At 56.5% G+C, this 15,026-nt stretch overlaps 6 protein-coding genes across 6 annotated transcripts; 1 reads left to right on the top strand and 5 right to left on the bottom strand.

Moving 5' to 3' along the window:
- Positions 1-692: 692 nt before the first annotated feature.
- Positions 693-2,516, bottom strand: CORC01_07126 (alpha amylase; the record flags this gene model as incomplete). Its single annotated transcript, XM_022618764.1, has 1 exon — positions 693-2,516. One exon carries the CDS (start codon positions 2,514-2,516, stop codon positions 693-695), a length of 1,824 nt encoding a protein of 607 aa, XP_022474664.1.
- Positions 2,517-4,933: 2,417 nt separating this feature from the next.
- CORC01_07125 (sugar porter family MFS transporter) lies at positions 4,934-6,839 on the top strand (the record flags this gene model as incomplete). Its single annotated transcript, XM_022618763.1, has 4 exons — positions 4,934-5,492; positions 5,556-5,659; positions 5,719-5,855; positions 5,951-6,839. The coding sequence occupies 4 exons, from the start codon at positions 4,934-4,936 to the stop codon at positions 6,837-6,839; spliced, it is 1,689 nt and encodes a 562-aa protein (XP_022474663.1).
- Positions 6,840-7,056: 217 nt separating this feature from the next.
- On the bottom strand, positions 7,057-8,616 carry CORC01_07124 (uncharacterized protein; the record flags this gene model as incomplete). The annotated part of the gene is made up of 1 exon (XM_022618762.1): positions 7,057-8,616. The coding sequence occupies one exon, from the start codon at positions 8,614-8,616 to the stop codon at positions 7,057-7,059; it is 1,560 nt and encodes a 519-aa protein (XP_022474662.1).
- A 620-nt stretch (positions 8,617-9,236) lies between these two features.
- CORC01_07123 (U1 zinc finger) lies at positions 9,237-10,145 on the bottom strand (the record flags this gene model as incomplete). Its single annotated transcript, XM_022618761.1, has 1 exon — positions 9,237-10,145. One exon carries the CDS (start codon positions 10,143-10,145, stop codon positions 9,237-9,239), a length of 909 nt encoding a protein of 302 aa, XP_022474661.1.
- A 603-nt stretch (positions 10,146-10,748) lies between these two features.
- On the bottom strand, positions 10,749-11,798 carry CORC01_07122 (covalently-linked cell wall protein; the record flags this gene model as incomplete). Its single annotated transcript, XM_022618760.1, has 2 exons — positions 10,749-11,555; positions 11,628-11,798. 2 exons carry the CDS (start codon positions 11,796-11,798, stop codon positions 10,749-10,751), a joined length of 978 nt encoding a protein of 325 aa, XP_022474660.1.
- Positions 11,799-13,852: 2,054 nt separating this feature from the next.
- Positions 13,853-14,263, bottom strand: CORC01_07121 (uncharacterized protein; the record flags this gene model as incomplete). The annotated part of the gene is made up of 1 exon (XM_022618759.1): positions 13,853-14,263. One exon carries the CDS (start codon positions 14,261-14,263, stop codon positions 13,853-13,855), a length of 411 nt encoding a protein of 136 aa, XP_022474659.1.
- Positions 14,264-15,026: the final 763 nt, after the last annotated feature.

The following is a 15,026-nucleotide window of genomic DNA, read 5'->3' as shown; positions in this document are numbered from 1 at the left end:
CTATCAGGCACGACACTTTTGGGACTGGTATCATGTTTCGTGCTACCAAGGTACCACATCGCATTTGCAGTAGAGGAGGTAAATAACCGTGGTAATGTCTCCACTCCAGTTGTTGACCACTTGGCAAGATTGGAGACTGGTCTCTTCGTACCTCAGATGAAGATTGATCAACGAGGGGCAGTGTAATTGGCAGTCACAAGGCGTATAAGTACTTGACTGTCATCCACACGACTGGCTTGGAGTAAGCTCGTTTACGCCAAAAAACTTAACTTTCCACCACACCTTTCAAGACCTGTTGCTTAGGTAAGTTTTCAGGTCCAAGACATGCTACTATTTCTACTGCCTGTGCCTGACCAACTTCTGCGACAACTTTTGAATCTTGTAGACGGTGCGGCGGTGACTATCGGCAGGTCCTGTTCGCATCTACCTCAGGCCGGCGGTGTTGTGGGCCCAATGAAGTGGCCGGAAGTATCATCCTCCTGCCTCGGAATACAAGCACACCATCCTCGGCTCACGGCTTTCCAGGTCACCCGCTCCTCTATATAGTCAAACAACACGCGGTTTCAAACATGAACACCGCCGAGCACAGCACAGAAGATGTAGCAAACTGGACATGATCATCAATATCATTAGAGGACGGACCTCCCTAACTTCCGGACCCAACCTCTATAAGGCATCTTGGTATTACATCTCTAAATCTCAAAATTGGTATAAGTTCTCGCTTCCCACCCCTTCAACGGGGGCGCCACCCCCTTCACCAACTCCCCACCCTCCCTCGTCGCAACTAACAACCGCACCTCGGGCGCCTCGCACCCAAGCAACGCCGGCACATCCTCGACACTCTCCACCTCAACTTTTGAAAAGTTCATCACAACGAGCGCCTTCCTCCTCACACCACCCTCATTGCCGTTCACCGGCGCTGGGCTCTCCTTGAGTATGACCCACGTCCTCTCGTTCTCCGGGTCGATCAACCGGTGCGATCCAAAGACGAACACATCACGGTGCTGCTTCCTCAGCCTCAGCACCCTCTTGTAAAACGACAGGATGGAGTCCGGGTCGCCTCGCTGCTTCGCTGCGTTGATGGACCTGTAGTCGTCGTGCACCCTCATCCATGGCTTCGCGCCCTCCCTCGAGAAGCCCGCGTTCGGACCATCGTCCCACTGGAACGGTGTCCGCGCGTGGTCCCTCGCCAGGATGCGCAGGCCGTGCATCGTCTTCTCGATCCGCTCCTTGTCTCCGGACTTGAATGCCTCTGAGTAAAAGTTGCCGCTCTCAATATCTTTATACTCCTCGATACCCCAGCTGGCCGGCATATTGGTCATGCCAATCTCCTGGCCCTGGTATAAGAACAGCGTCCCGGACATGGTGGCCTGCCACAGCGCAATAGTCTTGGCCGAAGCAAGCCACAGCTCCGGGGTGGAATCGTCGCCGAACCTCGACACCGCGCGGCCGTTGTCGTGGTTCTCGCAAAACGCCGTCGCCCAAGCGTCCGTCCCCTCGATGAAGGACTGCCATGTTTCGGTGTACTTCTTGAGCGTCGACAGCGGGAACGGCTGGTAGATGTACTTTGCACCGAACCCGTTCCCGTTGCCGAGGCGGATCACGGAGAACTCGAAGACCATGTCCAGCTCCTTGGCCGCAGCCGAGACATAAGGGATCACCTGCGACGGGTGCGGCGTCAGAGACAGCTCGCCGACGGAGACGGCGTTGTATGGCGCCAGGGCCTTACGGTTCATCTCGCGGATGTACTCGTGGATACGGGGACCGTTGCACCACATCTCCGGCGCGGGCTGGTGCGGCGATGTGGGATCGGTGATGGGGGCGTCGACGTAGTCTGTACGTTTGGAATACTTGTTGACGGTATCGATGCGGAACCCGTCGACACCGCGCTCCAGCCAGAAGCGCATCGTGTCCTCGTAGATGGCCTCGCGGCAGGCTTCGTTGTCCCAGTTCAAATCGGGCTGATCGGGGGCGTACAGGTGTAGGTAGTACTCCTGGGAGTGCTCATCCCAGGTCCAGGTCGGGCCGGCAAAGTACCCGCGCCAATTTGTCGGCGGATGCCGCACGCCATTGGCATCGTAGCGTGCGGGTTTCCAGATATACCAATCGCGTTTGGGGTTCTCCTTGGACGAGCGGGATTGCTTGAACCACTCGTGCTCGACAGAGGTATGGTTGACAACGAGATCGAGAATGACCTTCATGCCGCGGCTGTGGCACTCGTCCAGCAGGGTATCAACGTCCTCGACGGTGCCGTAAGGCGCATAGATCTTTTGGTAGTCGGAAACGTCATAGCCCATGTCGGCCTGGGGGCTCTCAAAGATGGGGGAGACCCAGACGACGTCGACGCCGAGCTCATGGAGGTAGTCAACCTCTGCAATGAGACCAGGAAGATCTCCCCAACCGTCACCATCCGAGTCCTTAAAGCTGGCGGGGTAGACTTGGTAAAAGGTTGCGTCCTTCCACCAGGGCTGCTTGCCTACCCAGCGGTTCTCGTCATCCCAAACAAGAGATTCCATGATGAAGGAGGGGTTGGAGTTATCAAGCCACCTGGTAATGAGGACGGGTTGCCGTCGACCGGGTAGGTTGAAGAGTACTCCGTAAGGCAGGGACAGAGAGATAGAGAGGGAGAGAGCGAAGAAGTATGGTCGAACAGAGAGGGTTTGAGTCGAGTCGAGTGTGGGAGAGGTCCGAGGTCATTGGGTAGAGGTCAGGACACGCCGGGAACGACTCGCATTCGGACCACGCGCCGAATGGGCTGCATAGGAATTGGGGCGGCCGTGATCATCGTCTGGGACAAGAAATGGCGTGGCGACATGACATGCAGCGGAGAGAAGAGCGATACGTGGGGGGAGGTAGCGCATGGGGAGAACAGGGAAAGAGACTGCAGGCGCGGAGATTGTCCCAGCATCTGCGGTTATCGTAGTCGTATGCGTGCCTATGTGAGTTGACTTCGGGCGAGAATTTCTGCTGCTTCCGAGGAGGGTGATAAATGCCGTGCCGGGGGGAATCAGACCGGAGAAGGGCCGTGGGAGAACGGATGCATAGCGTGTGGGACGGGGTGAGATTCGAGAGTGCGTTTGTCGGTACAGATGCCGATGGGAGAAATGAGCAAATATTCCCCGCCTTTTTGGCTATCTAATTGCTGTGTAGATACGTCTCCCACAGGAAGTAATTAGCGTATGGACGCAGGAGGTCTCCGTAGGTTTCCCCTAACTCCGCGTTGCTTCCGCCCGCTCTTTGTGGGTACGAGGTCTTGCTGTTGAAGAAGCGGAGATATGCGGGATTGTCTCGCCGCCCGCACATGTCTTTTGATTTTTCCTTTACTTCTTGTTCTGCTTCAGCCTTTACTTAATTCTGCTCTTCTGCGGCTTTGCAAGTGCTGACTTGCGACTAGACTCCACACCCGCCGCACATGGCGGGTATCGGATGGTCATGCATCGGGTAGGGACATGGCGTCACGCAACTTATCCGCAATGGTGAAGTATATAAATCATTAGATGCGGAGACTCCGCCAGGCCGGTCAACAAAAGACAGAGAGACAATTTGGGGCCCGGAGCTGCTCCGCTAGACTCCGCACCACCCTCCGATCCCCCTGTCTCCCGCGGGAGCCACAAACGTCACGCTCGCACACCAATCAGGACCGCCCTTGACCGGCCAGACTCGTGGACCCCAAGAAAAAGTGGTGGTGATGAGATTCGGGGCCGCAGAAGTCTGGAGAACTGCTAGATTGTTGGGTTGGGCCTAGGGGCGCGTCCCGAATCTGGGGAAAGCCGCGAACAAATCAATCACGGGCCCGGCAGACGGTGGCTACGCCGCACATCCGCATGGAGCTCGGCTCGGGAAGCGAAGCTGAGGGCAAGGGCAATCAATCTAGTTTCGACCTCGTAAGATGCGAATAGCGTCATTCCAGCAACGCATCGTTCCGACTTTTGACCTTTCCCCCTTTACACAAGAACTGTCACCGGCGGAGTCTCCTGTTGGCGCCCCGTGCGAACATTTCAAAAATGTCCGGAATGAATACCGGCTACACCTGGGCACGAGTCGAGGGCATGATCACCGGACCTGCAGATGGCTTCGTGAAGCCGATTTTTTCCATCCTGGTCGAGTTGCCATCTCCATGTCCGTCTCCAGGTTTTTGAAGCCCAGCTGGGAAACCTTCCGAAAAGAGAATCAAGGGACCAATCCCGTCGCTCCGTGCCACCCCCACAACGCCCATTTTTCCTCGAGACTCACACCGGCGCGTTGTCTCTCCTCATCCTTCGCTCCTCGACAAATTCTCTCATCGAGTTGGGAAAATGCAATGATTCGACAGCCCCTCCTCCCCCCTGACCGCCGACCGACCTCTGCCGTTCTGGTGAGGAGGGAACCGCCAGGCTTTTGCTTCGTCGGGCGATTGCTCATCGCAAGACTAGATGCTTGGCACAGCAACAGCATCCCAAGTCAACCGAGACTGACATACTTTCAACATGCTGCCAATCCTCCTCACCTCACCCACCACACTATAACGGTGTATCACGCCAAACCCGTCTCGCCCAGGCCCCGAATTTGTTCCCCATGGGGAACGAAGGCGCACGGTTCAAGCCAAGACGTTTTTGGCACTTAACTTCAGCTGCTTTTCATTTTCATCCGTCGCCTCACTTTTTGCTACCCATTGCACACACTGGGTCTGGATGGTACTTTGACCACGACCCTTCTTGTCGCTGAGCTGTCAAATCTCATATCGGATCTGACAGCCATCAGGGATATATAACGAACCGAATGCCCTCCTCATTGAATTGACTCCGCTCTCTCAGGCGTCTCGAACATTTGCACATCCCCGAGTCTCCTCCGTCTCCTCCTCATTGCCATCTCGCGATTCTCATTTCTCTCTTCGTCGTTAATATCACCAGCATTAATAAGCTTGATACCCTGTACATAAACGGAACACAAGAAAATGGCAAACTCAAAACCCCCCTCCTCCCCCGTCCCGGAGGACAAGGAAAAGGGCATCCCCCACCACGCCTTAATCACAGAAGACATCATCGAAACCCCCAACGACAAGAATGCCGCGCCCTCCCATCACCACCAAGAAGACCTCGCCGCAGACGCCGCCCAAGCCGCCTCGGCAGAACACAAAATGACCCTCTTCGAAGCCGTCCAGACCTACCCAAAAGCAATCGGCTGGTCCGTCCTGCTCTCCTCCACGCTCATCATGGAAGGGTACGACCTCGCCCTCCTCAGCAACCTCTACTCCTCGGCCGTCTTCAACCGGAAGTACGGCACCTTCAGCGAAGCCCAGAACAAGTACGTCATCTCGGCCGCCTGGCAGTCCGGCCTGAGCAACGGCGCCCGCGCCGGCGAGATCTTTGGGCTCATGATTGCTGGTTGGACGGCGGATCGGTACGGGTATCGGGTTACGACTATTGGCTTCCTGGTCTTGATGATTGCTTTTATTTTCGTGCTCTTCTTTGCGCCCAACGTGCAGGTTTTGGTGCTGGGGGAGGTTCTCTGCGGTACGTCTTTACCTCGCTCTGTCTGCTGAACCATGGTTTGTATTGTATTCTAACGCTCTGCAGGAATCCCTTGGGGGGCATTTCAGAGCGTGACACCGGCATACGCCTCCGAGGTCGCCCCCGTCGTCCTCAGGCCGTATCTCACTACATTCATCAACATGTGCTGGGTACGTCACTCTTGGAAAATGTGTTTGGTACGGGTCGTCAGAAATTTACAATTGTGCAGGTCATTGGTCAATTCTTCTCCGCGGCCGTTAATAAGGGCTCCTACCACCACAAGGATGAATGGGCCTACAGGATCCCCTTTGGAGTCCAATGGGTCTGGCCCATCCCCATCCTCGTCGGCATCTTCTTTGCGCCCGAGTAAGCTTCACCCCTTTTCAGCCTTACTATCACACAACAATTCTTTCTCGGAAGGACAACCTTTTCTTCTTCCTCTAATTACAAAACCCCCCTAGATCTCCATGGTGGTACGTCCGCCACAACGACAAAGCCGGCGCCAAGCGTGCCCTCCTCCGCCTCACCTCCCGCAACCAACCAAACTTTAACGCGGACGAGACCATCGCCATGATAGAGCACACAAACGCAATGGAAAAGCGCGCCAAAGAAGGCGTCACCTACCGCGACTGCTTCAAAGGTGTCGACCTCCGCCGCACCGAAATCGTCGTCGGCGTCTGGCTCGTCCAGACCCTCGGAGGGCAAAACCTCATGGGCTATTTCGCCTACTTCCTCGCCCAAGCCGGCATGGACCCCGGAAACTCCTTCTCCCTCTCCATGGGCCAGTACGCCCTCGGCATGGTCGGCACCACGGGCTCCTGGTTCCTCATGGCCCGCATCGGCCGCCGCACAATCCACTTCTCCGGCCTCTGCGCGCAATTCTGCCTCCTCCTCATCGTCGGCTGCCTCTCTTTCTCAAAAACAAACGCCTCCGTCTGGGCTATTGGCGGCATACTCATCGTCTTCACGTTTGTCTACGACTTCACCGTCGGGCCCGTCACCTACTCCCTCGTCTCGGAGCTCTCGTCCACTCGCCTCAAGAACAAGACCATCGTTATGGCCCGCGCGGGCTACAACGCCAGCAACATTTTCGTCAACGTCATGACGAATTACCAGCTCTCCTCCACAGCCTGGGATTGGGGTGCCCGCACCGCGCTCTTCTGGGCCGGCACCTGTCTGCTGTCGTCCGTCTGGGTCTACTTCCGCGTGCCCGAGCCCAAGGGTCGGACATATGCCGAGCTGGACTTGCTCTTTGAGCACAGGGTCTCCGCTAGGAAATTTGCCAGCACCACGATCGACCCTTACTCACATGAGCTCAACACCGGGAAGAAACTGACCGAGGAGCTTTAAGTCTTGTGCTGCTCCATATAATCAAGGCATAGCGCGTCTCAGGGAATTGGTCTTGCAACTGTTGGATACCCCACCATAGTTAGAGTTATTGTACCGCTAGATATAGTGCTAGCGTAATAACATGCATAATGAATAGGCCCCGACCTCAGCTTGAGATTTTGATTCGTTTTCTTCTTTCGTTCAATATCGCCTTGTATGTCCGTGGTTATCAAAATACTCAGGGCGGAGGACGTGGGGACGCGCCCGCAATCGCCATGTTCGGGACAGCTTGCTGAATATGCTTGTCCAATAAATCGTCGTAGATGGAATTCCCGCCAGGCAGCCGGGTAATAAGCCGTCTCATATAATTCAAGTCATCCTCCGGCCCCGTGCCGCCCATGCTCCTGTGCGGACTCGCCGGCGTAATGGGCACCCGCGCCAGGACGTCCACCGCCGCCGAAGCAATGTCAAACAGCTTCTCCGTGAGCCCGACGCCGTGGACCTTGATGCTGTCGACGGGCAGGTCCCTCGTCGATAGTACCAGGTCCTTGGCGACCTCGAGCGGGAAGTGGTACGTCATGCTCGGGTGGACGGACTCTTCCGCCAGGTACCCGAACCGAAGCCGGAGCTGCCACAAGATAATCCGCAACCACAGTTGCGTGACCCTCAGATTGGACTTTTGCGTATCCTTTAAATCCGAGGTCGACCGCAGCGCCGAGTTGACCGCCGTCTCAATGTACGTCAACGCCGCGTTCGACGGCGGCGTCGCCACCTTTTCCTGGTTCAACAACGCGATGAAGGAAGTATCCAGCGGGGTGAACAGCGCCGCCAGGCTCCAGAATCCAGACAGCGTCGGGTCGTTGTCCATCGAGGGCGACTCCGCCGTGATCTGCAGCGTCACGGGCCGCCGGTACCGGATCCCGTGCGACCTCTCCGAGACGAGCAGCACCCAAAACAGCCGATCCGCCAGCGCCCGCGGCGCGGACTCGGTGTTCATCCTCAGTAGCAGGAAAAGCGTCGTCGCCTCCCGCAGGAACAAGAATGCCTGGCTGTGGTGGAACAGCGCCGAGTGGCACGCGTACAAGAAAAACGTCAACAGACACTGCTCAAAGCTCGGGTTCGACCGCCGCGCAAAGTTCCGGTGCGCCGCGAGCGCCTCCTCAAAGAGCATCCGCCCGTGCAGCGCGTTCTTCTCCGGGATCAGCCCTTGCAGCCACAGGCTCTCCGGCTCCTCGACCTGGAGCAGCACCAGTGCGCACACGGCCGTAAGGAGACAGTGGGCCTCCATCCCTGGCTCCGAGGGTCCCGCGATGACCTTCATCTGGGCGACGTACTCCGGGGTCAGGATCGGTATGGTCGGGTGCAGGCGCGCGAAGAAGCGGTCGACGCAGTAGTCCATGACGCGCACCGGCAGCAGGTCGGCCATGCGCTGCACGGCCTCGTGGGGCACGTGGCCAAAGGCCTGGGAGCCGTCCGAGACCCAGGCCAGCGACACGGGGCCGGCCAGACCGAGGCACTGGTCTCCGAGACCGGCGTCGACGCAGCGCTTGCACGGGCGGTACTCGTTGCAGGCGCGGCGGAGGTTCTTGCAGCGGGCGCAGGCGCGCGAGACCTGGGCCCTCTTGGGCCGCGAGCCGCCGGATGAGGAGGACTTGCGGCCGCCTCCCCCATTGTAGCCGGCGCCGGACGAGTCTTGCGCGTCCTCGCTGAGTTCGTGGCGCTTGCCGAGGTGAGAGCTGCCGGCCGGGGATATTGAGGAGGGACTAGCTGCCGGGGGGGACACCATCGTCTTTTCCATTGCGAAGCCTCATGGTTCCAGTCGTTGCCGCACTGATAGAGTGAGTTGCGCAAATGATCCGACTGTTTTTCTCTTTTGTTGGTGCTGATGTTGCGCTTTTGGGGTTTAAATTTGGCCGCTGTCCCTTGGGACGAGGCAGATTGGAATGAGTATGACCCCAACCCAACCAGACTGCCACCTCAGGTAAAGGTACACCCGGTTGGTAATGGAGGTATACCACCCGGTGCGTGCAGTAACTTCCCCAGTGAGTCACGTGTTACCCCGCTGACCCCGTCCTGGGGGAGGGACGAGGACTTGTCATTGGCACGTTTGGTGACGGGACGATGCATCGGTACGGGGTAGGTAGGTGCTTACTCTGTACCCTGTATCCGTATTGCCGCTCAAGAAGGATTCGTCCATCAGCCATGCAATGCGACTCTACAGCAACAGGCGAGCCGGCCAGGACGAATTTGCCGTCGGAAAATAATCCGAACACTCCTCATATTGTCCCTGGCCGCAGGTCTCAGCGGTCGTTGATCCGTAGATCTTTTTAGACAATCCATCCCCGTTTCTACGAGTTCTTAACGCCTTCGCTATGCACCCCACACTGTGGCTCCACCAAAAAAAGAAGAAGAAGAAAATTACTTTTGTCGAATGTTCTTGGGCTTGCGCTTCTTGAACACCACTGCCGGAGCCGCAGCCTCCGTGGGCTCCGCAGCCTCGTCTTCCTTCTTGATGCTGTCTTCTCCCAAGGCCGGCACGTCCAGGCTCTTGCCAGCCTCGTCCTCCGTCGGCTCGCTCTTAATGGCTGGCACATCTGGCTTCGCCTCCGTCGTGTCTTCTGCGTCGCCCTCCTGCTTCATCTCGCCCCCTGCGTGGCTTTCCTCCGTCTTCACCTCTGGCTCATCGGGCTCTTCCTTCTTGACAGGTCGTAGAAGGGTATTGCTGTTCAGCAGGGCGTCGAGATCCTCGTCGTCCTCTGGCATCGTCTTGGTGCTGCCCCATTTCTTAGGCCTCTTGAACAAGCCTCGAACAGCTTCCTCCTCCTCCCGCTCCTCCTCCGTCTGCTCGCGCTTCCTGATCCCGACAGCCTTTGCCTCGACGGGCTTCTCCCTCTCGGCGGCCTCGTCAACGACTTTTGTAGCAGTGACAGTCCACTCGCCCGCCATTGCCATATCGCCCCTGAATTCCGTCGGTATCGACACGCCCATTCCCGCGAGCTGTTCCATCTGCTGTTTCCGTTGTGCCTCCGCCGATGTCGACGTCGACGATGTCGCGCCGCTCGAACCGGGTTTCGAAAAGGACGACGAGTATGACGAAGGCCCCGTCCCCGATGAAATGCCCTTCAATCGCTCAACCTCGCGCTTCGCGCGGTCCTTTTCGCGCTCTTCCTGCTCATGGCCGCGGTGAAGGTCGCGCAGGAACCGCTTAAGCGCGCCCTGGTGCTTGCCGGTCGCTTCGTGGTTCTGGCGCTCCAGCTTCGTGTCGCGCACGAAGATGCTGCAGTGTTTGCACCAGTACTTTGGCGTCGATTTCCAGTATTCCGACATGATGCGTGCGTGTCAGGTGTGCGTGCAGGTATATGGAATGAGGTGGCAGGGTCGTGTATTGTCAAAAGGAAAATTGGCGTTTGGTACGCCAAGACGTCACTGCAGGCCGAGCGCATGCCATGATTTACTGTGTACGGATACGTAGAGGTTTGGGCCAATTGCGATGCACTGTGGGCCACGCACTGCTTATCTCATCTCCCACTCCCATCCCCACAGGTGGAAGTCACTCCCTGCGCATCGACCTGGGATGTCAAGTTGGCAGCCCTCGTCAGCATCCGAAAAGTCATATACTCAAGTCGGCATGAGGTGCCTCATTTCACCCGAATAATGTCACACTCAACACGAAGTCATGCAGCTGAAGATCTTGTAGTATTGCTCTAGTGGCCGGATTACCCAGGAACTTGTCTCAGTTCCTACCAACTACCTAGCTACCTGTTTGCAAGCTCGCAAACCCATCGTCTGTTTCTCAATCAAAGTCCGTTTTTGTCGTTATCATACATTAAAGTGCCGATTTCTGGGCAGGGTATTGAGAAGCCATAAAAGTGCGAATTGTTCACCTCCGTGAACCAATTAAAGCCACCCAAACGTTCCTATTCAAACGACTTAGATAAGGCAAACAACCGCCATCAGGGTAGCAACGAGAGCAACGAACGAGGCCGGAGCCAGGTTCTGGCCGGCAGCAACAGAAGGCGCCGCCGGGGTGGTCGTGGTGGCAGGCGTGGTCGGGGTGGTTCCAGGCGTAGTAATAACCGCCGTGCTGTTGACGGGAGACGAAGGGACGGGAACAGGCACCGGCGAGGTAGAGACGGGCGGGACGCTGGGCGCGGTGGACGCAGGAGGAGCCACGGGGGTTCCAGGAGGAGCCACGGGAGTTCCAGGAGGAGTGTAGGGGGGTTGACTGGCGGCGGGGACGGAGGGCGTGACAGTAACCGGGGGAAGCTCGCCGCAGGGAGTGGTATGGCCCTGGACCTGGCCGTCGCCAATCTGGCAAAGGGGGACGGGGATGGTCGTGGGGACAACCTGGGGCTGACCATCTCCGATGACGGTAACGACCGTGGTGACTACCATTGTAGTACCGACAATCTGTCCGCCAGAAGGAGCGGGAGCTTCCGCGCCGCAAGGGAGAGCCGACAGGATAATGGGAGAGCACTGTTCAGCCCAGTGACGGTCGTACAGGTTGTAGAAGTCTCCAGACAGGCAGCGATAGAAGGTGGTCGAGCCGCCAAGGGCGAGGGAACCATTGGCACAGACGGAGAAGCCAGAAGTGTAGATAGCGCCGGCTTGAGCAGGACCATCGAACTGGAACTGAAAGTTGGCGACGATGGAGCCAGTGCGACCCTTGGAATCGGTGAGGACACTGTCCTTGAGGGTGAGGTCCAGCGAGCCAGATCCGGTGCAAGAGCTTCGCTTCTGTTGGATTTGTCAGTACAATTCCATTCAAAAAAAAAAAAAAAAAACTCATTAAAAATTGGTGAAGCTCACATCGAGACTGCGCTTGCCCAACTCGACGACGGTAAGACCGAAGTTGCCAGTGTAACTGGTAGAGCATCCAGCGGGGGGGTTCTCGGCGGGCTTGAGAACACCAGACGAGGCCTGGGGCAAAGCCAGAGCCAAGCTAGCCAAGGCGACGGGGATGAGAGCGGAAAGACGCATCTTGTCGTTGTCTAGAGAGGTCTGGATTAGCAAGAATTTTTTTTTCTCCCTTTCTTGCTTTCGCCAAAGTCAAGGATCATGAGTTTTCGTATAGTGTGCCGATCAGATGTAGACAGGCTAGATCGTGGAGGACCAGCGAGATCGTGAAGCACAAACCACTTCACGCGTCACCGGACAGCTCAGGAAGGACAGGAAGGTGGACGAGAGTCCGAAAGGGCTCGGAAAACAAACGGTGAAAAATACCCGCGCCAACAAGCGCGGATAGAATCATGGTTTGATGCCACAAGCCCGTGACGGTACCCGACCATGATGAAAGTAGGAAGAAGAGGATTGCGGCAGGCTCCAAGATCGCCAACACAGAGCCAATGATTTCGCGAAACGCGCGTGATGAGAGGTATCGTAGCCCATCTCACTGACAACAGAAGAGCCGGGAGAAATATCAGCTTACCTGAGTGGAATTTCTTGTGGTTGGAGAGTGGCGGTGAGAGTTGTTGTGGTAGGTGATTTGTTGGCAGTTGTTCAAGTGATATCCCAAGTTGCCAAGAAGAGGTGTTGGTGTGGTGGGAAGAAGAATTTTCAACAGCAAAGTTGATTTATTTTTGCCCAAAAGTGAGGTGGTGAAAGGTATGCCAGCCAAAGCTCCTGACCCGCTTTGTCCAACAATGACCCGGTTCAAGAATCACACAGAAAGGGCGGGTACTGCCTGTGTTGGTGCCTCGTGGAATCACGGGAAGCGTGAGTTCGGAAGAGACACAAGGAAGGAAGAAGCTTCGTTTTCGTTTGGTACTTCTCGCCCAAAGGGTTTGAGATGATTGTCGTCTGTTGGACCTCTGCCGTTACCACGCGGATTACTTATGAGCGAGTGTCGAAGGGTTGGTAGAAGAAATAAGGTATTGGAATAGGTTCAGTGAAATAAACGTGGCGGGTTTCCTTGATGGAGGGTTAAACTATGAGCGAGAGTATGGGCAGGGATGAAGAAGGTGAGCTGAAGGGAGGAAGACTGGTTAGGGAGGGTTGGGGTCCGGTGGTTCATATACAATGAGGGAGGGGAGTCTTGTGAGTAAGGCCCGATGGGTAGGGTAGGAAGATAAGCTTCAGCCATGGGCATTGCGTGTCTTTGACGTGCAGAAGGATTTGATGGAGCAACTAAGCTAAAGAACTTGCAGTAGGGTATGTATACGTGGTGTAAGTAGCCATGTCTGTTTGTGAAAAATGCAGTTGTGATCTGATATGCAGAGGCATGGGGCTACTTGCAAACAGCACTTGGGACAAAGCAATTCTGCATGTACATTCCAGATTGATTACTCTGTACATCAGATCAACAACAGCACCACATCCACTTCATCCACACATTCAGTGCAAACCAGTAGTTCAATATTGACTTGCGAGCGTGGATAGGTGGGTGGATGACTGAGGGTTGTTGATGTGAGCATAGTGGCCCAGGGGAGGTTGGGGAGGTCGCCTCCCGCAGCAGGGCTGGGCTGGGCTGGAGGCACGCCTCAACCAGGACCAGGGTTGGTGCCACAAGATCAGTAGCGCTGTCCAGATGCAAAGCCCGAGTATTATTTTGCTGGGCCTGGTGATGTCAGAGATAGAACGTAGGTTTCCCCCGTCGAGTCATGGTGAAGGGCGCAGTGGCATCCCCCAGCCGCGATTCGGACGAACCGGGTACTCAAAACAGAGAGGGCTGCGTGCCAGGTTATTTTTGCAAATACTCTATCCTGTACCCGGAGCAACCAACCCTGTGATTCGGCAAGGCCACAACGAGGGGCCTGGCCTGTAAGACGTCGCAAAGAGCAGAACAATTGATGATTGAGAAACCGAGGATAGAGTGCTGGATTGAATGCGACCACCGGCCTGTCTGGTGCTGAGACAGAAGGCATACGCAGCCAACCGCTTGGGGGAGATTCCCTAGAAGCTTGAGGACCTGTCTCGAATGCGGTGTGGCTGCTGCTGATCAGGTACCACGGCCGACATGGCCAATGAGTACAGGTGAGGCGTGGAATGCGTGGAATGTTGGACTTGTCGGGCTTGTTTAGTGAGATACTCGGGCTTCAGGAGCAGACGGCGATTCTGCGTCGTTGCGCATCTGAGAATGGCATCGGTCGATTTTCAGTGGTGTCGGGCACGCGGCGGCGAGGACGGGGAGCAGCGAGGTTCTGCGGGAAGCCGGCACTGCACTGTGTTCCTAGCCTTGGCCTGTTCCTTAGGCTGTCTTGACTTGCCGTGTCGTGGTGCTGGAGGTGGACCTCGAGCTGCGGTGGGGGGTCTTCGGAAGAGGGGGTGAGCTGGGGTGTACCCCGATCGATTACCGAGAGGGGGTTGGTGAGGGCGGGGGTGGTGATGTTGACGTGGAAGTCGGGATTGGTGGAAGACGTGGCCAGGATGGGTGGTGCGGCATCGAAGATCCAGTGAGGTCGCGAGACATGGTGAATTCTCCCCGTTGAGCCTGGAGAATCAGACATGATTGGCGGCTCCAAGAACGGAACGCGTCCCTGACCTCAGAAAAGAAAAAGGGGCCATGCGTTCCTCAGGCGCAGATTGGTTGCGGACACTTCGACAGATGCAGAGATGTCTTGATCCCTTGCCTTGGACTGGAGCCTCCGACTCGTTGGTCGACGGACAAGGGCCCAGAGGAGTGTCACTGGTACGCTTTTTTCTCCGTTTCTTTGGGCGCTTGTTTGGTGCAGAACACCACGCAGGAGTTGGTGTCGTCAAGAGGGAAAAGATCTTCCAGGGTGTCCGTTGTCTGGGCAAACGTGCCGTGCTGCCAGCCCAATCCTAACCGGCCAGAATTCATCTTGGAGCTGGGTATCCGTACTTCGGTCGGATGAAGAAGACCATGTCGTCTGCTCCCAGGTCAAAATTGGTGCGCCGTAGTACTCTGTCTCTCATCCATACCAGCCACAGCCCTGATCCAGATCCCTTCATCTCGACAGCGTGCGACCTCGCCCGAGGTTCTTCTCCGGCGGCATAAATTTGCCGAAAGCAGGAATCCTGAGTTCGTCTCTATGGTATCCAATGTCATTTGATCAATCCCCGTTGTCGCGTTTCAGCCGATCCGGTCGCCATGATATCATGTTACGAACATTGGTGATTATCATCATCTGTCAAGACCTGCAGCCGTCCTATCACCGCGTCGTCACCGGGTCGGAGGGGGTGGGTCGGAAGGCTTGGATATCGGCTCGAGTGGGTTTGAGGTTTTTCCTGGCCTTTTTGTCTTCCTCC

This window comes from Colletotrichum orchidophilum, assembly GCF_001831195.1.
Source record: "Colletotrichum orchidophilum strain IMI 309357 chromosome Unknown Scaffold_56.1, whole genome shotgun sequence".
NCBI lineage: Eukaryota > Fungi > Ascomycota > Sordariomycetes > Glomerellales > Glomerellaceae > Colletotrichum > Colletotrichum orchidophilum.
Note: the sequence above shows the minus strand (reverse complement) of the source record. Positions and strands in the feature narration are given on the sequence as shown.